This window comes from Rhinopithecus bieti, unplaced genomic scaffold, assembly GCF_001698545.2.
Source record: "Rhinopithecus bieti isolate Rb0 unplaced genomic scaffold, ASM169854v2 scaffold_19708, whole genome shotgun sequence".
In the NCBI taxonomy this organism is placed as follows: Eukaryota; Metazoa; Chordata; class Mammalia; order Primates; family Cercopithecidae; genus Rhinopithecus; species Rhinopithecus bieti.
This window is the reverse complement of record NW_016810765.1, coordinates 1,878,977-1,904,111: the sequence shown is the minus strand read 5'-3', so window position 1 is coordinate 1,904,111 and position 25,135 is coordinate 1,878,977. Positions and strand designations below refer to the sequence as shown.

The following is a 25,135-nucleotide window of genomic DNA, read 5'->3' as shown; positions in this document are numbered from 1 at the left end:
TTTAAATAGTGTTTGTTTGCCAATAATAAAATATTTATGGAAGGCCGGACACAGTGGCTCACACCTGCAATCCCAGCACTTTGGGAGGCCAAGGCAGGAGGATCGCTTGAGTCCAGGAGTTTGAGACCAGCCTGGGGCAACATGGCAAAACCGTACCCCTACCAAAAATATGAAAATTAGCCGGGCATGGAGGCATGCAGCTGTAGTCCCAGCTGCTTGGGTGGCTGAGGCAGGAGAATCGCTTGAACCTGGGAGGCAGAGGTTACAGTGAGCTGAGATAGCGCCACTGCACTTCAGCCTAGGTGACAGAGCAAGACTCTGTCTCAAAAAATATATATATATGGGAGGGGTATAAAAGTTAAGGTGTAATGAGCATTCATCAAGAATTAATACAAAGCAAATTTGAAATTTGCTAACAGAGAAATCACACCAGTATGAAATATCAAAAATAGCTAATATTATACCAAAAAACATAAATTCCATAAAAACACTTTTATTTATTATTTTATAAGGTTATATTTGTTTTCTGGGCATACTCAGTTGAGGTAAATAGTAGGATTCATTTGTATCACCTGGACACAGCTCAGCTGTATGGAGTGGTAAGTGTCCTGTTATTTCTGTAACAACAACGAGCAGAGCTGACGGTGACATTTTTTCTTTCAGTGTATTGGGAAATCCTCATTCTCGTGAAAACTGAAAATTAACTGTGTTCATGGGTGAATAAAATGAGGCTGCTTGAGAGGGATTTTCCTCTGTGTGTAAAGTATTTTATTATTTGGGGTACCAATACAATTTTGTAATATGTCCCCTGAATAAGACGAATTGAAAAGGCAGGGAAAAATGAGGACAGAAGAGACCACTGGAGGTATTTGGAGTTTTTAAATCTCTGCTTTGTGTTTTTATATCATGGGCAATCACTTGCATTTCAAAACTGATGGTAAGGGTTACAGCTTAATCTCCTCATCTGTTCAGGTATGGATCGGTTCAGTATTAGTAATGGGACCACATTAAACAGTTTCAAATGCCTCAACTCTGTTGTGCTTTCACAGTGGTGACAGTGGGGAAATGCTGACTGCTTCCTATTTTTTCCTTGCACTCAGAACTAGCTGCCTTTACAATGATCCAGAAATGTCTTCTATGGAGAAGGAGTAAGAATTCACCATTGATAGCAGCTATGTGGTTACTTGTAGTGTTGTATGGCTGGGCTCTGAAAGAAAACACACTGAGGACTGGGTAAACCCTGTTTAGATGTTCAGCTTTCCTGTGCTCCATTCCTGAAATCAGAAACTTGAAGCAAATTTGCCAGCTTCACACCATGCACAATCACCCCTTAAATTTCTAAAGGACAACCTATGGACATGGCATTCTATTTTCCAATCCAAAATGAGAAGAAAATGATTAGGACCAGATGTAAGAACATGTGGGCAAGAGGAATGCAATTCTGCTTTCTGAATGACATCATCTCTATTTTAATTAGTGGAAGTTGGAACTTCCATTTAATGCTTTGGTGGATGGAGAGAAAATGTGCTTGTTTTGCAACGTCCAGGAGGAATTTGAGCCTGGATGAGACTGTAGGAATGATCTATTTGGAGGATTACCATCCTGTGAGAAGTAGAAATTGGACGTGTAGTGAGTTCTTACCACGTTCCAGACTGTAAAAAGCTTCACACGCAGTGTCTGACTTTAATCCTCAGAATAAGTTTATGAGGTACATTTCACAGATGAGGAAAGAGAGGCATAGAGAGACGATCTGACCAGTCCACTGTTTTACAGCTGTAAAAATGGCCCAGAGCTGGAATTTGGACCTCGGCAGTATAGCTCCAGGACCAATGGTTTTTAAATCAGGAAGAGGTGATCTTAATGCTAGATGGGTGTACCATCTCCGATTTAATGAAAGACAAAACTACTCACCTAAGAGAACAGAGTGAATTAGTGGCCAAGTCAGTTTCAGGGAATAAACTGTGGTCACCAACAAACTTTTAGAGAGAACTTGGTCATCCAACAGGGAGCTTCTAATTTGGTTTGAGTTGTGGAGAATTTAACTTTGTCCTTGTTCCTAGGAATCAGGAAGCAGAGGGAAAAATCAATTTTAAATGTATCTCGTCTCTATTGCCACTTTTTGCTGTCTTTGGACCTCCTTTCCGTTGAAGTCCAAAAGGAAGCTGGAAAATTAGAGTGAAATAGCTCCACATTTGCCATGTTGACCTGTTGTGCCTAAAGGAAGTTTAGGCACAAAAACTCCAGAGACAGTCCCAACTGAAAAGTGCACAAAGAACAAAGACTGGGCCAATTCTGGATGCATGCCTATGAGTTAGCCCTGCTCTGCAAGGAACATTTATTTTTTCTAAATAAAAATTTTAAAAAAGAACAAAGACTATAGAGAGACTTTTGAAATCACACAGCTATTTTTCCAAAGGTCACTGTTGTCCCACCTCTTTTAGATGAAGGCAACAACTGCTTCAAGGAAATTGGCACATGAAATTCTGCAAAGCAGTAAAACCTCAATTCCCCAGCCCACGATAATTCTTTTTGCAACTATTTCTTCCCTCAGCAAAACAGCACCCCCTTGAGCAGTTAACAGAGCCCACAGTTAACAAGCAGCGTAGAGGGCACATGTGGAAGCCCAGCCAATGGCTGGCCCGTTGCTGCTACATCTTAGGGCTTACCCACTTCTTTGCTTGCCTTGTCTGTCTTGCTCCTTATTCCTATGCAGGGCTGTTTTGGTTGGGAAGAGGGCAAGCATTGCTTCCTGTCTGGGTTCATTCCAGGGCTGGGCATGGAGGAGGGAGGGATACTACAAATTGTTATTGTTACTTCCCACTTTTTAGAAGAACACATTCTTCTCAAGGCTTCCCTTTCTTCAGCCCTCTCTTTCCTGAGCCCTTAAGAGGCACATAATCACAGTGTAGATGATGAGATTGGGATAAGGGTCAAGAGTAGCCAAGAATTTTGTTTTTTTTTTCTGACTTCCAGTCCTGGATTTCTGGCTTTCTTTGGTATTGGAATGAGGGCTTCATTTACTTCTTCTGGCTCCTTTACACTGTAGGCCATCAAGGACAGAGGAGCATTCTGTGGGGAAGCATTTTACACCTTCCAGAGCTAGTGTTGAATGAATACGCTGCAAAATGGGCAAGGGTTCTTCCAGTGGGCTCGATCAGTCCAAGAATAAGATGGAGTGTGTGCTGTTACCATAGTGGTCTCTCATTTTCCTCAGAGACAGAAGAGAAGGTTATGCCCATTTTCTTCTTCTTACATAAAATGCAAATGTTTTTATTCATCATTAAACAATATTGTCAGATAGTTTGTAAGGAACCTCATTTAATACTTGTTAGACACAAAAATGGCCTGTTGTAAAATTATCAGAAGGTCGCTCTGTCTCAGGAAAAAAGTTGCCTATAGAAAACTAAGCCCATTTGCCCAAAGATTAAGAATATTCAACTCTGATTAAAAGTATTTTTTTTCCCAAAAACGATACTTTTTATTATTTATTTATTTATTTTTAAATAGCCCTGGGTGCTTGTCTCCTTCCCTTTTAGGTTTGGATTTTATGAATTCCTTCATGTTTCAAAACTTGCAACATGCCTTTTTATATTTTTATATATTTGCTTAAAGTACCATGATCAAGGGTGGCTCTATTTGAGGAAGCTTAAATTAGCATCATTGTTAACAACTTTGTTAACTCCACAACATTGCTGTTCTCTCAAATATTAACCTTCCAAATGGTTTCCTGTATTTACTTACATGAAAATCGTTCGCTTTTGACTATTTCATTTTACAAACTGGGTAACCAGGTTCCAGTCTTTTAGCTTTTGGGTTAACAAAAGCTGAAGGGATGGATTAAATCCTAGAAGATTTACAAAAAAAGTCAGTACAAGAAATAATCGAGACGGGCATCCTGGTGTGTTAGCTCAGGGGCCTGATGGTGAAACAAGGTGACCATGTTCTTTTAAGCTTCCAAGACTGTTTCAAATATTCTGACTCACTCTCGCAGTTTTTAGACAATGTGCCTCAAATTTTGGTTGAGTAAATATTCTCTTGGTCTATGGGAGAAAGTCAACCAACACCGTAAGAGAAAGAATCAAATTTCCAATCACCAAATCAAACTTACTACAGATTTCTGGGAACAGGAAGGACATTTTAAAAGCAAAAACAAGACTTTTTTTTTAATGACCTGTTTAGTAAAGGTATGTAAGAAAAGATCTCAGGGTCACAGTGGATAAAAGAGGATACCTCTAAAGTAAACTCTGCAGGTAAGAAAACAAGTCAGAGGGCCTAAAAACTAGAAGTATTCATGATGATTTGGCTTCCTAAAAGAAACAAGATTGTTGCAAGTAGGCCAATAAAGCAAAGAGCTATTTTCTTTTTTTCTTTTTTTTTTTTTTTTTCTTTTTTTTTTTTTGCAAAGAGTATTTTTCCATTTCAAAAAACCATGAGGCGGGCGCATTGGCTCACGCTGTTGATCCTAGCACTTTGGCGGGGGCCGGAGGCGAGCAGATCGATGGACGTGAAGAAGGATGACATCATCCTGGCCAAGCAGCTGTGAAACCCCGTGTCGACTAAAAATACAAAAAGTTAGCTGGGTTTGGTGGTGTCGCCTGTTGTAGTCAAGCTACTCAGGAGGCTGAGGACAGGAGAATTGCTTGAACGCAGGGAGGCGGAGGTTGCAGCTAAGCCAAGGGACCATACACTGAACTCCAGCCTGGCGACGAAGCAGAGATCCATCTCCGCAAAAAACAACAACAACAGAAACATACAAAAACACCTCTCGTCCGATTGGTTCGCTGAGTAGAGTAGACAGACATTATGATACGTTCACTATGTACGAATTGAACATGCTTAGCACTTTGGGCAAGCTGTGAGAGAGGTATGACTACTTCCATATTTACAGATACAGAAATGGGAACTTAGAGGAGAGGTAGGTGATTTGGCCAAGTAGCCAACTGCTATAGTGATGGAATGCTGGACTATATTTCAAAAGGAAAGATACTTTACTACTGTAAACTGGATGGCAGCAGTGTGAGTTACCAGTGGCTTTCTCTGAAAACTTTAGATGAACATGCTCGCTGCTGCCAAATCACAAGTAAAGACAGGTAACTTTGCAATGCCAGCTTATGGCCCAGGGCGAGATAAGCAAAATCCCAGAACGTGCCAAATCACCCTTTTCAAACTATAGTTTCTCTTTTTCACAACTGAAATTCTTCCTCTATTTACTGGCTTTTGGTTTTCTTTCTTGCGTGGATGCGGTAGGAATTAGTGCGTATGTTCACTAAGAGGCAGAGAAAAACATGTGATTCAGTAAGATTTTAAGGCTTACTCCTCAGATATTTGGAACCCATTTGGACTTTTGAAAACAAGCTTTTCTTTAGTTATAAACATCCTCTCAGTAAGTAGGCTACCTCTTTCAGTAAATCTTTGGTCTAGAAAATGTTTGGTGTTGTTTTATTGTTTTACATTTCTTTACTATATTAGTGCTTGTCAAGACAATTACTGCTTGAGGCAGAATTTGTTTGCTTCATAAGGAAGGTCATTTATTAAAAAATAAAAAAATGGCATGATTTCCCAGATATACTAAGCCTCTTATCTTAATTGACTTTCTTTGGGAATGTGCCTTTATATGAGTTTTTTTTTTTACCTTCCTGGATCATTTTGAAAAGGTGTAAAATGCTTCCAGAGACAATTTTGTAAAACTAAACAGATTTCACATGTTGGAGAAAAGCCTGACAAGAGGAGGATTGGGTTTTACCAGATTTTTCTATTATAAGAAACTTGCATGATTTAAAATATTTTCAGTATGTCCTTTGAGGAAAAAAGCAAACGCAGTGCTACCCAAATCATTACTAAATGTTTCTCATTTGGGTTCCATGTTTCTCTCTCTTTTTCTTTTCTTCACAGTATCGACTTGAAGCTGAAAGAAAAGCCCTAGTTGGCCACACTGGAAGAAGAGGATGCTTTTCTGGTTCATAGTTCTGTTGAAACATACCTACCTGAAAGAGACAGGGCTAATGTTACCTTTTTCCACTTTGCACTACCTGGTGCCATTCTAAATTTCTAAGGGGAAAAATAGGAAGAAAGTTTGTTTACTCTTAACGTATTTTATGAAATTGTGTGTACTTTCCTATTTTGCCAATTATGTGCCTCAAAGATTTTAGTTGAGCCTTAGCAAGAAAGTACGACCTTCCATTTCAATACTTCGTTGACACAGTGCGGTGATATTTCGTCCCTTAGACAGGTGTTTACCAGTACCAGTAAGATACCTTTAATCCACTGTTAAATATTAGTGGATTTGTTTCCATAGATTAGCTGGATTACCCTTTGGTGATTGCATTAGGTTTAAAGGACACAGGGCTCAACTCTTCCCAGGAAAGTTACCCCTGTGCGACTCCACCTTTAAAATCCTAAGCCTGACTAGGACAACCATAAACCACACAAGGTATAAAACCATCATCAGCTAAGTGCCCACTTTGTTCTTGTTTACTAGAATCTCCTTTAACTTCTCAAAGGGAAGCCAGGCTTTCTAATCCACATCAACTTTATTTTAGTTGTCAGATTGGTCGTTACATTTTATGTAAATCGGTCTTTTAACAGATCATTTTTGTGATGAATATTGGTGACCTCCACGTTGTGAAATTTAAAAATGAGTGTTGCAAGTTTGGTAGCTGTCTGAGCTTCAGGCCATAAACTCAGCTCAAGATGTTACCTTATAAGTGCCAAGAGCTCAAGTGCAAGGTGGCCTACTCAAAAATCATTTGGTAGCATTCAGTTATCCATGAATTCTTCTCTCGCATGCATTATAAAAAGTGATCTGCTTTAAAACACTGTAATCTAATCATAGGCTTAAAATTAAATATGAGTATGTACTTTCATGTACAAAATATTTCCTTTATAGTCTTCATATGCCCTGTAAAATGCCAACAAGATTTCAAGTCTGTAGGCCTCTAGCGGGGTGGGGTGGCAAACCACAGCTAACTCTAGCTCACCACTGCAAGCTAAGAATGGCTTTTATATTTGGGGTTGGAAAAAACATTTTTGAATATTTCATGACACATGAAAATTATTCAAATGTTAGTACCCATTAATAAAGTGTTACTGAAACACAGCCACACAAACTTGTTTTTGTGCTGTCTACAGCTACTTTCGCACAACTGCAGAGCTGAGCAGTTCAACAGACCATATGTCCCACAATGCCTAAAACATTGAGTATGTTTACAGAAAAAGTTTGCTGACCCCTGCTCTAGCAAACGCATCCTTTCCTAGTCCACCCCAATTTGTATTTAGATAGTTTCTGTAACGGAACGGACAAATGAGGCTGCAAACTAATTTATTTTTGTCAAAAATAAATGTTTTGCCATTCACAGACAGTAAAATAGAAGAAATAGCCGGCTGAAAAAGATGAGGAGCCCTAGCCACAAAATCACTGCTTAGGTTGCAATTGTCAAAAATGAAGCCTTCTTAGAAGCACCTCTTTAGTATTTACAGGTGTTGGCTGAAGTCCACACCTGACTCTGGGAACCATTCTTAGTCTCCAGTGTCTCCTATTACAAAGAAGCTGGCAGAAATGAAAATGAAGGGGAGAGAAGAGTTCCCCCCTAGTCTCACGGTAGAAAATTCACTGGGGAGAGCTGTCCAGGATACTTGGAGCTCTTGGTAGAAGGAGCCTGTAACTGCTTTGAAGTAGACGTCATTGCACAGGTGACTGAGTTTCTCTGACCTCATTGCTTCACGTCTGTCTCCTCCTGTCCTTCTGCATGTACCCCCACATGCACAGGTCGGCCCTCTTTCCTCCACAAGCCTCCATCGTTTTCTCTTTTCTCCTCTTGATCAAGATACAAAAGCGAGTATCTTGTTGAATTGTATGTTCTATTGGATCTCCTCCCTCATAACACCTGGCTTGTTGGACAGAAAAACCCTACAGCCCACCCTCTCCCATAGCCCCTCTCCACTTTTGAAAACCCAAATTACGCCTCTCCCAGAACATAGTGTTGACATAAACACAGTTACCCAATATTCCTGTTTGTTCACCTATTTGCTACTTACACTCAGTAGCATCCCATTTTGTAAAATGAATTCCATGGTCACCCTGTCACAGGAAGTAATGAAGAATCCAGTGTTCAGTGTAGTGGTGCAAACCTGAGGGCGTAGAGCTGTTCATAGAGGCCTCTTGTTATAGCCAAACAGACACAGTGACAATCTCACCATTTTTATACATATATATATTTTTAACTTGTCCAGCTCATCTATGGAAAACTACTCAGGTGGTATGCTGTTTGAAGCCTCATCTTCCTATATGAAAATGGTGGGCATTTATCCCAATCAATGATTTTGTTTCAGCTATTCTGTGGTCTGCATAACCACTCTGATATTTAGGTATCTGCTATTTTATTATCTTGAAAAGACAATTTAATTGCATGTGCTAGTGAAAAGCTACCATGTAAATTCACCCCCAGTAAATAGAATCCTAGATGAATTCTAGAAAAATAATCCCTAAGCAGATAGGTAGACAGAGGTAAACATTCACATGATGTAGCTCTCCAGCTCTTGCATTCTGAGCATTCTTGCTTTGGTTCTGACTTCTGGGAACTGCTTTGCATTTCCCCTATAGATGTGTAGTTAAGGGAACCAAGGGGTCATTGGGGCAAAAGCATTGTTTCTCAAAGCTCCTTGATTAAGAGAACAGAAATCTGCACAGAAGATACTGTCAAGGAGTGAGAAAATTTGTTGGAGGGCAGTAGCTCAGTGTGGAAGAAAATCCTGAAGTTTCTGTTGAAACCGTACAATGTTCTATGGGGTTACTCTCTAAGACATTCTCTGAGGTGTGTGAGGAAGTCACTACTCCTAGCCTTTGTTAAGATATAATTTTAAATATTCAGTTATGGTACTATGTTTGCAACTCTCATCTTGTCACAATGCCTCAGTAGTTTGTTCCCTTAGAAACATTTAGATGTGCACAAATTAATCTTTTATATCTAAAGGTTTTTCTATCATGTATTGGATTGCTCAGAATAAAGTATCTATTAGACTTTGTTTTGGTAAATAAATTCTCCCTAATGTAGATTAATATAAAAATCTGTAATGACATAATATATCTATATAGCCTTGCTGTATAATTCAGAAATAAAAATTGATTCTGCATGTTATGGTTTTCTTTCTTTGAATCAGCAAGAATCTTTCTCTGGTTTCACTTTGCAGCAGTTTTATCTGGACATCAGTCTAGCTTGGCACTTGGTACTGGAGAACTGTGTACATTTTGGCTTTTCTGGACACCCAAACTTTATTCTCTCTTCATTTTTGCCTTTCCTATCTCAGAGTTCAATACGCCAAGCTTTCAAACTGTGTTGTTTACTCTTTGGATAAGCGATTTCTTATTTTGGAAACATCTCCATGTTTCATGGTTACTTGATTTTTGTCTTTTCCTCTCTCTGCTCCTTGCCTTTTATGGCATATATTTATTTTAAATTAAAATGTATTAAATATCATTTTATTTTAGTTGGAGTTTTTCCCCCCATTTTCGCAACCTTTAGGCAAAACCAGAGTTGAGAATCATGACTGTGCTATTTTTTTAACTTAATAAACACATGTGTACCTCTGAGAAAGTTGTTGGACTAGTCAAAGGAGAAACTGCTCTACAAAAAGTGAGACGTTGCATCTTCTCATGATCTAAAAATGAGTTATGGTAGATACTGTCCTATACCCAAGAAAGGGATGAAGCAGAAGAAAAGGCTGACAAGTAATTGCAGCAAAGGAAGGATATTCAACTACAAGAAGTACTGCTACATTCATTCTGCTCTCGTAACTCTGGTGATTAACTCGGGCTAGGTGTCCAGCGCTAGGGAAAGGGCTGGGTAAATCATGCTGAATACACCCTATGGTATACCACAGCTGTGAGAAGCAACAAACCATGTGTTCATAAAGCAACACTTAAATCATAGGGTAGAGTGGAAAAAGAACAAACTCCATGTTTACAACATAGTGCCACTTACATAAACATACACACACAAAACTACGTATTCTCCAAAATCCATGTGTATTTAAGGACTTAACACACTCATTTGAGTAAGGGTAGGGCATGGAGATCAGGGATAAAGTTGGGGGCCTAATTAAAAATCAAAATCATAAGGGGTCTTTTATAAGCTGAAGTTAAAAATAAATAAAATGAGGACAACTTAAGCCTTCAGTCGTTGAAGCCAAGACTTTCAGTCATAGATTACAGAAAAGCTGTGTTTGGGCACTGTGGGTCCCCAAGGAGCCATTCCCTTCTACAGCTTCTCTTGTGTGTGCCGTGTCCCTGTGCTGGCTGTATCCGTGTGCTGCAGAGTGCCAGAAGCCCGCCCCGGGTTGCATCATCCTATGCAGTCATGGAGCTTTTAATTCAGAGCTGGTGGCTTTTGACACATCAATCCTCAAACAGCTGTGGGCTTTATGGAGCAAGCAGATTGCCTCACGAGGCTGATTTTCCTAGATAGTTTCATTCACATCCATTCAAAATAACCCTCTTAACTAGGCAGAATTATTTCTTCTCGATATATAACCATTCCAGTGATACTTAGATGTTAGACACCAGTAACTGCTACCCACGATTTCTCTAGCCTTAGCTCTAGTGAGGGACCTGTAGCCCTTAACACTGGATCATGCTTCCCTTGTGAAACTTCCTCCTTGGACCAGTGAGCTGAATTACATTGCTTTCCCACTATATTCAATATCTATTGCTGTATTAATAAATTACAGTTGATTCTCATTTTCCACAGTTGTTATGTCCTATAAAGTCACCAAGAACACTGAGTTAGTGAATACTGATCCGTCGCTCCTGGGGTAACCGGTCAATACATAAGTTTGTTCTATGTGTTTTTCAGTTTAAAGATTTCTTATTTAATGTATATTTTTCACTTGATAACACTGAATTCACAGCCAACAACCTGAATATAACTCACGCCTGAATGAAGCTTCTGCAACAGGTGTTTTCTCCATAAAGCACATCACAGCCTTCTTGCATTTAGGAAATCACAGCCTTCTTGCATTTAGGAATACCAAACAGCCCCTCATCACTAGCTTGGCGGCCATTTTAAACAGTGAAATCAACAAAAAGCTCAACAATGCAAAAAACACAAACACAAATACAGGAAACTGTGAAAAGGATACTTGTTGCTGAGAGCTGAAACAAGAAGACAGAGCCTCACCTTGTGCGACCTCAGCAGGGAGCGTGTATCTCAGGCCATTCAAATTTTTCACTGCTCTGCACGTACCTGTAAATGAATGTGAAAGTATTGAGTATTGATTTTAGGGATACAAATAAATTTTAGCAAGTAGGCAAATTTGCAAGTGCAAAGTCTGTGAATAATGAAGATCGACTGTATTCCAAAACTTAGTGGCTTAAAACAACACACATTTATGATCTCAGTTTCTGTGAGTGAGAAATCCAGACATACCTTAGCTGGGTCCTCCGCTTCAGGGCCTCTCACAGGTGCAATCAAGGAGTCTCTAACAAGACACAATCAAAGTTCATCTGGGACAGAATCTGCTTCCAAGCTTACCCTCATGATCATCAGCAGGATTCAGTTTCTCTGTGGTTGCTGGACTGAGCACCTCATTCCTTGCTGGCTGTTAGCTAAAGGCTGCTCTCAGTTCTTTGCCTCATGGGTCCCTCCAGCACAGCAGCTTTTTTATATTAAAACCAATGAGAAAGACTGCTAGGAACTTACAATTTTTTGCAACCTACCACAGAATTGACATCCTCTCACTGTTGCTCTATTCTGTTGGTTAGAGGTAAGTCACCGGCACAGTGGCTCATGCCTGTAATCTCAGCACTTTGGGAGGCTGAGGCAGGTGGATAGCTTGAGCTCAGGAACTTGAAACCAGCCTGGACAACATGGAAAGACCCTGTCGCCACAAAAAATATAAAAATTAGCCAGGTGAGATGTCACTTGCCTGCGGTCCCAGCTACTCAGGAGGCTGAGGTAGGAGGATCTCTTGAGCCTGGGAGGTCAAGGCTGCAGTGAGCCATGATTACCCCACTGCACTCCAGCCTGGGTGACAGAGCAAGACACTATCTCCAAAAAGTAAAAATTTTAAAAAAAATTTAAAAGAAGTCAGTCACTAGCTCTAGCCACATTCAAAAGGAGAATTGGACACAGGGTGTAACTATCAAGAGATAGGGATGATTGGAGGCTACCTGGAAACTGTGCCCACCACACCCCCGGTGCCTTCTGCAAGTTCCTCTTTGAGCTCCTCTGTTTTCTCTTACCCGTTAGGGAAGGTGTTTCTCAATGTTCAGATGGAGACTTTTCTGCTGTTTCTCCACGACTTCAACTAGCACAACTCTTCAGATTATTCAAAGCCTGGTTTCAATCTCAGACTACAAACTCCCACTATCATTTCTCTGTGCCCCCTCCAATCTCTGAGAAGGGGTTAGTAAATGCTCGCTTCCCCGAGCTGATGAGACCATTTCTGTACTATCTCATTGTCTTTGAAATCACACATACTGGGATTCAACCTATTGGAAAGGGTCATCTCCTTCCCATTAATCCCAGCAGAAGAGCCGGGGCTGCATTTCATTGAACCAAGTTAGTTGCTTGTCTATGAGCCAACCACTGCAACGAAAGGGGTGGATTATGCAGGCTTAGTTGGGCCTGGGTCGTATCTTGACCCTTGGAGAGAGAGAAGGGAATCAGCCCCAACCAAGCCATAGTGACTGAAGTAGGGGAGTGGTGTTTCTGCAAAGGAAAATTAGTTTTCAAAAAGAAGTGGAATTAAATACCAGGCAAGATCAACAGATTCCCAGTTAGGGCATCTGAGTTGGCCTTAAAGCCTAAGTAGGCTCTCTGCGGGGAACACAGGTGAGTGTGGAGCATGGTAGGGCCCGAGAAAGACCAGCCCCAGAACCAGCCAGCCGTCACTGCGCAGAGTGGAGCCACTCCTGAGGGACCATGGAATATTCGGTCAATGAGTTCTGAAGCAAAAATAGCCTCACCCCAATCCCCCACCCTTCAATAGGTGGAGATATCTCATAAATGAAAAATATAACACGGGAAAACACTTTCTCCAAACTGAGAATAGGGAAAGGGTCGGTCCATTCACCTGAAGTTTGGAGAACATGGTAACAGGAAAGGATCATTGATCAAGCAGGAAAGGAGCATTGATCAAGCAGGAAAGAAAATGACCACTAAATTCAGCCCTGGATAATATTTACTTTCCTTAAAGTCCAGGTACAGCTTCCATCCTCCCTTACCTTTCCTGTTCTCTTCAGTGAAAAATGATCTAAGAAATCCAGAATAACTGTCATAGCAGTATTTGCTGAAGAAATATCTGTTGACAACTAGAATGACTTTGAAATTGAGTATCACTTAGGATATAAGTAAAGGAAGTACATATAGAAACTCTTGCTATGTTTCTAATTTTAATTTTTCCTCAAAATATGTATTCAAAAATTGTAGGCCAGGCATGGTGGTTCACACCTGTAATTCCAACATTTTGGGTGGCTGATGCAGGAGGATCACTTGAGCTCAGGAGTTCAAGACCAGCCTAGGCAAGATGGTAAGACCTTGCCTCTACAAAAAAAAAAATTAAAAATTAGCTAGGCATGGTGGCACACACCTGTAGTCCCAGCTACTTGAGAGGCTGAGGCAGGAGGATGGCTTGGGCCCGGGAGGTCAGGATTGTAGCGAACCATGATTGCACCACTGCACTCCAGCCTAGGCAACAATAGAGCAAGACTCTGTCTCAGAAAAAATAACAACAACAGCAACAACAAAATTTTAAATGTAACAGGGTTTGTTATAAAAATTTCAGACAAAGATGTGTGTAAAGGAAAGTCTCCTTGTATCATTCATTTGTTGTGTTACAAATAACTCCAAAACTGAGTGGCTTAAAACAGTACCATTCCTTCATTTTGCTCACTAATCTACAATTTGGGCAGGAATCAGAAGGAATAGCTCATCTCAATTCCAGATAGCATCTGCCAGGGCAGCTTGGCTGGGGGTTGGAGGAACCACTTTCAAGAAGTCTGGCTAGCCTAGATGGTAAGTTGTTTAAAATGTTAGCTACATTTAAAGCTATGATATCCCTGAAGATAAATATTGTCCAGGCGATCTTAAAGAAAAATGAGGCCAGGTGCGGTGGCTCAAGCCTGTAATCCCAGCACTTTGGGAGGCTGAGACGGGCGGATCACGAGGTCAGGAGATCAAGACCATCCTGGCTAACATGGTGAAACCCCGTCTCTACTAAAAAATACAAAAAAAAAAAAATTAGCCGGGCGAGGTGGCGGGCGCCTGTGGTCCAAGCTACTCAGGAGGCTGAGGCAGGAGAATGGCGTTACCCCGGGAGGCGGAGCTTGCAGTGAGCTGAGATCCGGCCACAGCACTCCAGCCTGGGCAGCAGAGCGAGACTCCGTCTCAAAAAAAAAAAAAAAAAAAAAAAGAAAGAAAGAAAAATGAGGGAATGAGGGTTGTAAGTAAAAGAAGTGTAGCTTCCTCTCAATTGTTGAAATACAATTTTCAAAAAGTTAAAAACTTAGCCAGGCATGGTGGAGCCCCCCTGTAATTCTAGCTACTTGGAAGGCTGAGGCAGGAGGATTGCTTGAGGCCCTGGAGGTCAGGATTGCAGTAAGCTGTGATCATGCCACTTCACTGTAGCCTGAGCAACAAAGTGAGACCTTGTCTCAAAAAAGAAAAAAGAAAGTTAAAAACATGACTTTCATGCAAAGTGAACACATGTTAAAGATTTGCTTAACTCATTAATTAATTATATTAAGTAAGATGTTAAGACTGGTCAAAAGAACAAAAATAGGAGATGTAACATCAGGAATGTTCAAATGAATTACTTAATAGATGAATTTGGGTACTATTCAATCGAGCAGCAAAATGTCATCTTTGGAGTTATCATTTCTACCAGTGGAAATCAACTCTACCTCTACTCAACAATACTCATTCCTGGGGAGATTACCTCCATTCTTCAGTCTCCATCCATATACAGATGAAGTTGTCCCCAGAGCAAGTCCTGTTGTCCCAGATGGGTATGGAAGACAGGCCTAGTCCAAAAAAGCATCCCATTCTCCCAGTGACAGACTCAGAGATGGATATGTGACCCAACTGGAACCTGAAAGACACAATACGATTTGGCAGGGACTTTTGTGAGAGCCACCACATCTTTAGGGGCACTTGAATCTGGAAAGTTTTAGGTCTGAACTTGCTGGGAGGCATCCTGCTACCACAAGAAGCCTGAAAATGAGGAAGCATAGAAGAAGAGAGATGAACAGCGGAGGGAAACAGCATCCTGATGGCTTTAACTGAGTCCCTGAATCAACTGTGCAGCCTGATTGCAGTCTTAACTCCAGACTTTTCTATTATATTAGTCAATATATTTCCTTCTTTCTTGTTTGCTGGTTTAAGCCAGGTAAAGTGACTCCAAATGACCCCTCACGATACAGGGGGTTCTCCAGCCCTGGTTTCTTCTTCCGTGTTAGCTCATTAAACATATATTCACTTCTCTGGGTTGCAGTTCCTCCTTCTATAAAAAGAATAAGCGATACCTACTACAAAGAGTGATAGATTAAGTAATAAATATAATATATCTTCATAATACCATGATAAAAGAGATGTCTATGTGATGCTTAATTTTTCTAAATTAGATTATATATGCTTCTAACCTCCTGCTATGGTCTGAATGTTGGCATTCCCCCAGAATTCATGTGTTAGAACCTAAGACCCAGTGTGATAGTATTAAGAGTGGGTCTTTTAGGGGATAATTAAATCATTAGGACTCCATCCTCATGGCTGGGCTTAAACTCTTATACAAATACTAAAGGGGGCCAGGTGCAATGACTCATGCCTGTAATCCCACCACAGCACTTTGGGAGGCCAAGGCAGGAGGATCACTTGAGCCCAGGAGTCCAAGACCAGCCTGGGCAACACAGAGGGACCCTGTCTCTTTTTAATTTTTTTTTTTAAGTGCTGGAGGGGCCAAACACAGTGGCTTATGCCTGTAATCCCAGCACTTTGGGAGGCCAAGGCAGGAAGAGCGCTTCAGGCCAACGATTTGAGACCAGCCTGGACACAATAGGGAGATGCTGTCTCTATAAATAAACTAGCCAGATGTAGTGGCTCATGCCTGCAGTCCCAGCTACTTATGAGGCTAAGGTGGGGGGATCACTTGAGCCTGGGAGGTTGAGGCTGCCGTGAGTTGTGACTGCACCACTGCAGTCCAGCCTGGGCAACAGAGTGAGACCCTGTCTCAATAAAGTGCTGGAGAAAGCTAGCTGGGCTCTTTTGCTCTTCCGCCTTGTGCCATGTGAGGACATGGCAAGAAGGCCCTCACCAGACACTGAATGTCAGTACCTTAATCTTGGACTTTCCAGACTCCCAAACTATGAGAAATAAATTTCTATTGTTTGTAAATTATCCACTGTAGTAATTTTGTTCTAGCAGCACAAACAGGCGAAGATGTCCCCATTTACTAGAATTAGAAGACTCCCAATATCAGTCACTATGGGGGCTCTTTTACTCTTAAGTGGTGAAATCTGTCACAAATTGCCTAGAAAATCTTGTTTGATCTTCGGCACGTCATGTTTGCCATGCGGTTGTTCATCGTGCAAGACTCTGTGGTCCATTCAAAGGCAGGTGGCTCCGCAGGCTCTTTGACCTTTAGGGTATCTGGCAACTTTTATGTAGCTCCTGAGACCACGGTGTTTGATGTTCATTGCCCCCAGCAAACGTGTTTACTTCATCAAAAGTTCCTGCTGCCACACAGGATACTTCCTGATAGGAAACTGATGCTTGTGGAATTTCCTTCCACAGCTCCTCAAGTCCTTGCAGCATTGCTAACCTTGGGCAACTCCTTGTCTTTCAACTCAATCTCCAGACACCATACCTTCCAAGAAACACCCTGCCAAATTCACCTTCCACACAGGGGCCTAGATAGATCTTTCTAACAGATGCCTTGCAACTTTGTTTTGGGCTGAGAACCACACATTTCAAAAAAAAAAAAAAATTAATAACCCAGAATAGCAACCATCAAGAGGACCCTCAGTGAGCTCCACCTCCTGGTATTCATGCCTTAGTGTAATCCCCTCCTTTGAGTGTGGGTTGGACCTAGTGACTCACTTCTAACCAACAGAACACAGCAAAAGTGATGAAATGTCACTCCCAGAATTAGCTTATAAAACCACAGTGACTTCAATCTTGTTTCCCCTCTCTCTTTTCCTCCCTCACTGCTCTGAGGGAAGCCAGCTACCATAATTGTGAGCTGCCCAACAAAGAATCCCACGTGGCAAGGAACTGATATGTAGGACAACAGCCAGAGAGTACCTGAGGCTTGCCAAAAGCCATGTGAGTGAGTTTGGAAGCAGATGGATCCTCAAGATATTCCTTGTGATGTCTGGAACCCTAGCCAAACTTGAGTCTAGGCTTACAAGAGAACCTGAGCCAACTAAGCAGCTGATGCCTGACTCACGGAAACTGTGAGATAATAAGTATTTCTTGGTTTAAGCCACTGAGATTTGGAATAATTTGTTATGCAGCAACAGATAACTAATACATGGCCTCTAAGATTGGCAGCCCAGAATTTCCTGAAAACGAGGATACAATTACCTTTTCCTCCTTTTGAAAATCTTTTTTGGCAGGGAGTAGAAAGCAGCACTAAATAGCTTGGTAAATTATCCTGCAGCAAATGAACATTACTTGAAGCCATGTAAGTGGATAGAACAGAAATCCCTGCAGAGGGAAATTACCACCTGCTGTCACAGTTCAAACTCTGCCATGGTGAAGCATGGCCATGCCCCTGAGCTGCCTGATGATCAGCACCATCCCAAACCCTCCTACAGAAGAAAGGAGCAGAGCCCGATGCTCAGAGGCGGGGTGGGGATGCAGCTGCCATAAGTCCTTAAACTGCTCCTTGGCTTCCCGAAAGAAACTCAAACCTGTAACTGTGGCCCCCAGAAAATAACAAGCTAATTTCAGCTTAGGTTTCCAGGGATACTTGAATTTCCAGATGAAAGTCTTCAAAAGATTAGAACTCTCTCCTGGCCAGTCGCAGTGGCTCAAGGCTGTAATCCTGGCACTTTGGGAGGCTAAGGCAGATGGATCGCTTGAGCTCAGGAGTTCAAGACCAGCCCGGGCAACATGGTGAAACCTCATCTCTACATAAAATACAAAAATTAGCCAGTTGTGGTGGTGTGTGCCTGTAGTCCCAGCTACTCAGGAGGATGAGGTAGAAGGATCACCTGAACCCTGGAGGTGGAGGTTGCAGTGAGTCAAGATCATGCCACTGCACTCCAGCCTGGGCAAAAGAGTGAGACCCTATCTCAATAATAATAATATAATGAAAAAAAAAAAAAAGGCTAGAGCTCTTGCTGTCATGGGACCCTGCCCTAAACCTGGAGATTCTGATGCAGTTCTCAGAATTAAGCCTGTCATTAAGGCTCCCCCAGGAATATGAGCCCCTTATACAGCATCTGATGCCAGAAAGTAATCTGCGGTTGGCGAAGCTGGGCTCTGGAGAGACCCTGGGCCAGTCGCCATCCCCAAATTGTCAGCTTATTCAGGCACAGTGTTTCCCTGACTGAAACACTGTGTATAGGGTGTCAGGCTTTGTGCTGTACAGTCCCAGGGAACGCTGTTGCTATTGCACTCAATGTCAGTGACACCCGCTGAGACACACCTTTGTACAAGATGAATGGCAGGGTCTGGGGTCATACCACACTGTCGCCCTGAGTGTGGGCCCTACGCATTTGACGATGTTTTCTAGACAAAAATATCCTCATCTTCCCACCATCAATCAGCCAATGAGGTTTTCAACTTTTATGAGTCCTCCTGTTTGGCCATATGGACAAGTGTTGGGGAAGGGGAGGGAAGCACAGTGCTAAAGCACCTCTCTGGGACACTTCCCCATCTCCATCTGGGACAGGCCTTGTATTTGCTCCAGTCTGGAGTATGGGAATCTGGTCCCATTATGACCATGGAGATAAGCAAAGGTATGGTACCCAGCAATAACTTCCTAAAGGGGTCCAGGCCAGTCTCTGAGGTGTTTGCCTCACCTTCATGAAAAAGATCAACAGCATAGGCATCACATCACCCAACGTCTCCAGTTCGGGCTTTTTGCCTCATGTGTGGGTGACTGAATATCTCTTTCTTACCTTGTTTTTTGAGATGGAGTCTCGCTATGTTTCCCAGGTTGATCTCAAACTCCTGGCCTCAAGTCATCTTCCTGTCTCAGCCTCCCAAAGTGCTGGGATTACAAATGTGAGCACAACACCCGGGTGAGACTGAATATCTCTAAACTTCAACTTGGAAAAGTCAAATTAAACAATGGGGGAGACTTCTGGTTTCCAGTCAGGTGTGTAGGAAGCTTGGAAGTCGTCTCTTCTGTCCACCCAACAAGCTGAAAACTAACAATTCTTCTTATATCCGTCAGAGAACTGAAGCCATAGAGCAAACAGCTGCCCCAAAAACTAAAGAGACAGACATGCAGATAGAGAGAATCACAACTGACCAGGGCAGAAAGAGAACTGAAGCCACAGAGCAAACAGCTGCCCCAAAAACTAAAGAGACAGACATGCAGATAGAGAGAATCACAACTGACCAGAGCAGAAGCCCAGGAGCAGTAACTTCCAAAGGAACTAGTGTGTCGGGAAAACCTGAACAGCCACCAATGAATTGCTGGAGGCTCGGCGTGGACGAGGCTGAGAGAGTTAAAAATTCAGGGAGAGGGCAGGTGTAGAGCAAACCCCACACTTTCTTGAGTTTTAACTCCAGGAGTGCCACTACATTCTAAGATCAGAGAAAAATGCCCTAGACATTCCCCCAGGGGGTGGGGAAAAGTAGGCATTTAAAAAGTTGCCCAGAACATTCTGTTTTTTAATAACAATGCCTGTCCTCAAGAGAAACTGGAGCCTAGGGTGACCTGGGTGAAGGAAAATACCCAACTCCAGTGGGCTCCAGCCTTCCTGTCTCACCTGAGAGGGAATATCAAAGCAAAACTGAGAGGCACTGGCAAAGGTGCCAGCCGAGGGGCACAGGCTCGCTACGAGTCTGAGACCTATTGACAGGACTGTAGAACACTTCCTTTCCCCACACGCTTCTGCCACATTAATAGGGCTGGCGTTTAATGACAGGGAAAACAATTAGAACTATTTAATACATCTCTACAGAATATTTAAGGCCAGGTGCAGCAGCTTACGCCTGTAATGCCAGCACTTTGGAAGGCCTAGGTGGGTGGATTGTCTGAGGTCAGGGGTTCGAGACCAGCCTGGCCAACATGGCAAAACCCTGTCTCTACTTAAAATACAATTAAAAACAAAATTTGCTGGGCGTGATGGTGCACACCTGTAGTCCCAGCTACTCAGGAGGCTGAGACAGGAGAATCGCTTGAACTTGGGAGGTGGAGGTTGCAGCGCACCGAGATCACACCGCTGCACTTCAGCCTGGGAGACAGAGCAAAATTCTGTCTCAAGAAAAAAAAAAATAGTGACAATTTAAGAGCCCTTTAGAGAAACTCAAAGACAACAGGGAGACAAAAACAAGCCCATCAGATGAAAGTCTAGATTTGAACACCTACAGCTACAGCAAACACAGCCGAAGTCCTTGCCAGAAAAACATAAAACCTCATACCAAAGGCCTGTTTACAGTAGTTTCTTTTACCAAGGACATCACGTTCAGCTTTCAACAAAAAAATCACAAGGCATATGAAAAGACAAATAAAGTGACGGATCTGTGGTATTATTGAATAGACTATTAAAAGCATAAATTAATCTTCCCAGACACTAGCCTTTGTTTGCTCTCTAAGCCTGCCCCACTCGATAGCAGCTAAAGGCTGCTTTTACAGGATCATCAACCAGGAGCTAGGGCAGGTGGACAGCTTGAGGGGAGCCAGGAGGAGCTACACTGCCCTAACTCCTCCACTCCTCTGAGTGAAAAACAGTTTTAATAAATCAAGTGGCTCCAGTGGCTTGTTCATTACACCTTCATTACATACAGGTATTTTCTTAAGAACAGAGATGGATAGATAGGTAAATGGATAGATAGATATAGAGATATAGAAATATAGACATATAGGTATATAGGTATACATATACATTTAACTAAGGTTATGATTGGTATAAAGATTTTCTGATATATAGAAACTATTCATAAGTCTGAGACTTTTAAGTTAAATTCCTGTATCATTTTTACTTAAAAGAGAGGCANACATTATTATTATTATTATTTTATTTTAAATGCTCAACATCATTAATCATCAGGGAAATGCAAATCAAAACCATAGTGAGGTATGATCTCACTCTAGTTAGGATGGCTACTACCAAAAAGACAAAAAAAAAAAAAATGCTGGCAAGCATACAGAGAGAAGGAAACTCTTACACACTGTTGGTGGGAATGCAAACTAGTATAGCTACTATGGAGAAGAGTATGGCGGTCCCTCAGACAACACCAAATAGGACTACCATGTGATCCAGCAATCCCACGACTGGGAATTTATCCAAAGGAAAGGAAATCATTATATCAGATAGACATCTGCACTCTCATGTTTATTGCAGTACTCTTCATAACAGCCAAGATATGGAATCCTAGGTGTCCAAGAACTGATGGATGGAAAAAGAAAAGGTAGTATATACACTATGGAATACTGTTTAGCCATACAAAATAAAATCCTGGCCAGGCGTGGTGGCTCACACCTGTAATCCCAGCACTTGGGTGGGCAGATCAACTGAGGTCAGGAGTTAGAGACCAGCCTGGCCAACATGGCAAAACCCATCTCTACTAAAATACAAAAAAGTAGCTGGGCATGGTAGCCTGGGCTACAGAGCAAGACTCCATCTCAAAAAAAAAAAAAAAAAAAAAAAAAAAAAAAAAATTAGCCAGGTGTGGTGGCAGACGCCTGTAATCCCAGCTACTTGAGAAACTGAGGCAGGAGAATTGCTTGAACCTGGGAGGTGGAGGTTGCAGTGAGATGAGATTGCACCACTGCACTCCAGCCTGGGCAACAAGAGCAAGACTTCATCTCAAAAAATAATAAAATAATAATAATAAAAAAGAAATCCTGTCATTCAACACAACATGGATGGAACCAGAGAATATAATGTTAACTGAAATAAGTCAGGAACAGAAAGTTAAACACCCATGTTCTCACTGATACGTGGAAACTAAAAAAAGACTTCATCTCACAAAAGTAAAAAGTAGAACAGAGGATTCTAGAGACTGCAAAGGGTAAGGGGAGGGGACGGATAGGGAGAGGTTTGTTAAAGCAGCAGACCCTAACCTTTTTGGCACCAGGGACCGTTTTGTGGAAGACAGTTTTCCATGGCCAGGATGGGGTGGGGTTGGGGATTGGATGAGGGGGATGAAATTGTTCCACCTCAGATCATCAGGCATTAGATTCTCAGAAGGAGCCTGCAACCTAGATCCCTCACGTGTGCAGTTCACAGTAGGGTTTCAGTTCCTATGGGAATCGAATGCAGTCACTGATCTGACAGGAGGCGGAGCTCAGGCAGTAATGCTCGCTCACCCACCGCTCATCTCCTGCTATGCAGCCAGTTCCTAACAGGCCATGGACCAGTATTGATCTGCTGCCCAGGAGTTGGGGACCCCTAGGTTAAAGGATAAAAAATTACAGCTAGATAGAAGGAATAAATTCTAGTGTTCTCTACCACTATAGGGTGGTATAGTTAACAGTAATATATTTCATAGGTTCAAATGGCTAGGAGGAGGATATTAAATGTTCCCAAAACAAAGAAATGATAAATCTTTGAGATGATAGATATGCTAATTACCCTGATCAGATCACCATACATTATATGTACCAAAACATTACTATGTATCTATCCCATGAATATGTACAATTATTATTTGACAATTTAAAAAATACAATAAAATCTGAGTGTGGTGGCTCACACCTGTAATCCCTGCACTTTGGGAGGCCAAGGCAGGTGGATCACGAGGTCAGGAGGTCGAGATTAGCCTGGCCAGCATGGTCTCTACTAAAAGTACAAAAAAATTAGCTGGGCGTGGGAGCACATGCCTGTAGTCCCAGCTACTCATGAGGCTGAGGCAGGAGAATTGCTTGAACTCAGCAGGCAGAAGTTGCAGTGAGCTGAGATTGCGCCACTGCACTCCAGTCTGGGCAAGGAAGCTAGACTCTGTCTCAGACAACAACAACAACAATAAAAAAATAATTTTTTTAAAAAAAGTGTGGTCTGGGAATTGGCAGCATCAGCATCAACCGGGAGCATGGCTGGCGACATCATCTGTGTGGCCCAGTGCAAAATAAAAATACGGGCACCTGTTCAAAAAGCAGGGAAAAAGTGCCACTACATTTGCAAAAATGTTAAGCTTTTTTCTTTCTTCCACAGTCTCTCAACTTGTTATGGTGTTTTGTATTTGCCATTTAATGTCATTCTTTTTTTTGAGACGGGGTTTCACTTTTGTTGCCCAGGCTGGAGTGCAGGGGTGCGATCTCGGCTCACTGCAGCCTCTGCCTCTTGCTTTCAAACAATTTTCCTACCTCCGCCTCCCGAGTAGCTGGGACTACAGGGGTGCGCCACCAAGTCCTGCTAAAATTTGCATGTTTAGTAGAGACGGGGTTTCACCACGGTGGCCAGGCTGGTCGCAAACTTCTGACCTCCAGTGACCCATCCACCTTGGCCTCACAAAGGTTGGGATTACAGGAGTGAGTCACTGTGCCTAGCCCATTTAATGTCATTCTAAGTAAAAAAAAAAAAACATTTTTAATGATGAACATGGATTTACCATTCATCTTTTTTATCAAGCAATGCCAGTTTTAAATACAAATATCTAAGCATTTAATTCCTAATGTGGAATTGTTGAAATAACACAACTTGTATTTTGTAACTTGTACACACAGCTGTATTTTGTTCTTACCAGAACAGTGGAAACACTAAATAAAGTCACTCAACTGTTTTTGTTTTACTTCTTAATAAGCACACATTCTACTCACAGTACCTTCCACTTCCTGAAGGATAGGGAAGGACTGAAAGGAAAAAGAACTTTCCCTTCTCTTCTATGTCATCATTTTAGCATCCGTGGTTGGCTAATATAGGGAAGGAACCCAGGAGGGATGTGACAGGGTTTCTCGGTCATTCATGTTTCCTAGAACATCACTGCCTTCTTTCTGTGTTCATAGCAAGTTCTGGTACCAATGGCAAGCATGGCCTCTCCAGGCTGTCAGGGACCCAGCCATAACATGGCTGTCAAGTCACAGCCATAACACACCACTTGGGACTTGCTGAACTCCCACCAAAATTTTGTACTCATGAGGCATCTCAAGTACCATATGCAAATGGAGCGCAAAAGACAGTGGCCCCACATATTCATACTGCACTGCGTGGATCTCTTCCAGTCTCCGGCTGGCTGGATTGCCCCATCAGACTTAGAAAACACAAGTTCAAGTTTAAAATCATTAAAATTTTAAGGTGAAAATAGTGTGTTAAACCAAGTTCAGAGCATGTATAGATTGCAGCTTAGGAGCTGGCTTTGCTTAGGAGCTGGCTTTGCTTAGGAGCTTGATTAAAATGCAGGTTCTCGGCGCGTCACCCGCCGTCGCCGCCGCCCCCCCCCGTCCCGGCACCCCGGCGTTACTCAGCCCAGCACCGCGTCCAGCCGGTTCGCCGGGTGGAGGATGAAGTTCGTGTATCAAAGAAGAGCATCCGTTTCGAGAAACGCCGCTCTGAGGGCCGAGAAAATCCGAAAGAAATACCCGGACCGGTGCCAGGTGATAGTAGAAAAGGCTCCCAAGCTCGGATAGAGACCTGGACAAAAAGAAATACCTGGTGCCTTCTGATCTCCACCAGTTGGTCAGTTCTACTTCTTGATCCGGAAAGCGAATTCATTCCGAGCTGAGGGATTCCTCCATTGTTTTCTTGTCAACAATGCATTCACCCACCAGTGCCCACAATGGGTCAGCTCTACCAGAACACCACGAAGAAGACTTCTTTCTCTACATTTCCTACAGTGACGAAAGTGTCTACGGGCTGTGAAGCTGCTGTCCCTGAGCTGGAGGGGGCCTTGTTCTACAAAAGAGAAGTGGCCCTTTTCTTGACCTCCTCCTCCTCAAGCTCAAACACCACCTCATTAATTTTCCAGGACTGGGCACTTCTAATGTTTGAGGCTTTCTCTCCAGCCTCTCTTAGGAAGGGAGTAAT

General features: G+C 42.3%; 1 protein-coding gene and 2 long non-coding RNA genes across 17 annotated transcripts in view; 1 reads left to right on the top strand and 2 right to left on the bottom strand.

Annotated features, from left to right (window-relative positions):
* Window positions 1-9,129, top strand: part of PRUNE2 (prune homolog 2 with BCH domain) — a 301,804-nt gene extending 292,675 nt beyond the window's left edge. For 9 of the 13 annotated variants that reach the window (XM_017892706.1, XM_017892703.1, XM_017892708.1 and 6 more), the window contains 2 exons: window positions 1,101-1,148; window positions 5,893-9,129. In XM_017892706.1, the coding sequence (XP_017748195.1) occupies window positions 1,101-1,148; window positions 5,893-5,923 (79 nt within the window). In that variant the 3' untranslated portion in view covers window positions 5,924-9,129. The remainder of the gene's footprint in view (window positions 1-1,100; window positions 1,149-5,892) is intronic. The other 4 variants (XM_017892710.1, XM_017892707.1, XM_017892713.1 and 1 more) reach the window with 1 other exon arrangement.
* LOC108542638 (uncharacterized) overlaps window positions 1-11,831 on the bottom strand; it is a 34,380-nt gene extending 22,549 nt beyond the window's left edge. Inside the window, exons 1-4 of one of the 3 annotated variants that reach the window (XR_001889322.1) lie at window positions 11,711-11,831; window positions 11,421-11,472; window positions 11,172-11,237; window positions 1,912-2,056 (exon numbers count right to left, since the gene is read on the bottom strand). This is a non-coding gene — a long non-coding RNA (uncharacterized LOC108542638). Of the gene's footprint in view, window positions 1-1,911; window positions 2,057-11,171; window positions 11,238-11,420 lie in introns of all 3 variants that reach the window. The other 2 variants (XR_001889320.1, XR_001889321.1) reach the window with 2 other exon arrangements.
* A 1,759-nt stretch (window positions 11,832-13,590) lies between these two features.
* LOC108542639 (uncharacterized) lies at window positions 13,591-24,805 on the bottom strand. Its single transcript, XR_001889323.1, has 3 exons — window positions 24,761-24,805; window positions 14,932-15,084; window positions 13,591-13,682 (listed from the first exon to the last, which is right to left on the bottom strand). It is a non-coding gene; the product is annotated as an uncharacterized LOC108542639 (long non-coding RNA).
* Between the last annotated feature and the right edge of the window lie 330 nt (window positions 24,806-25,135).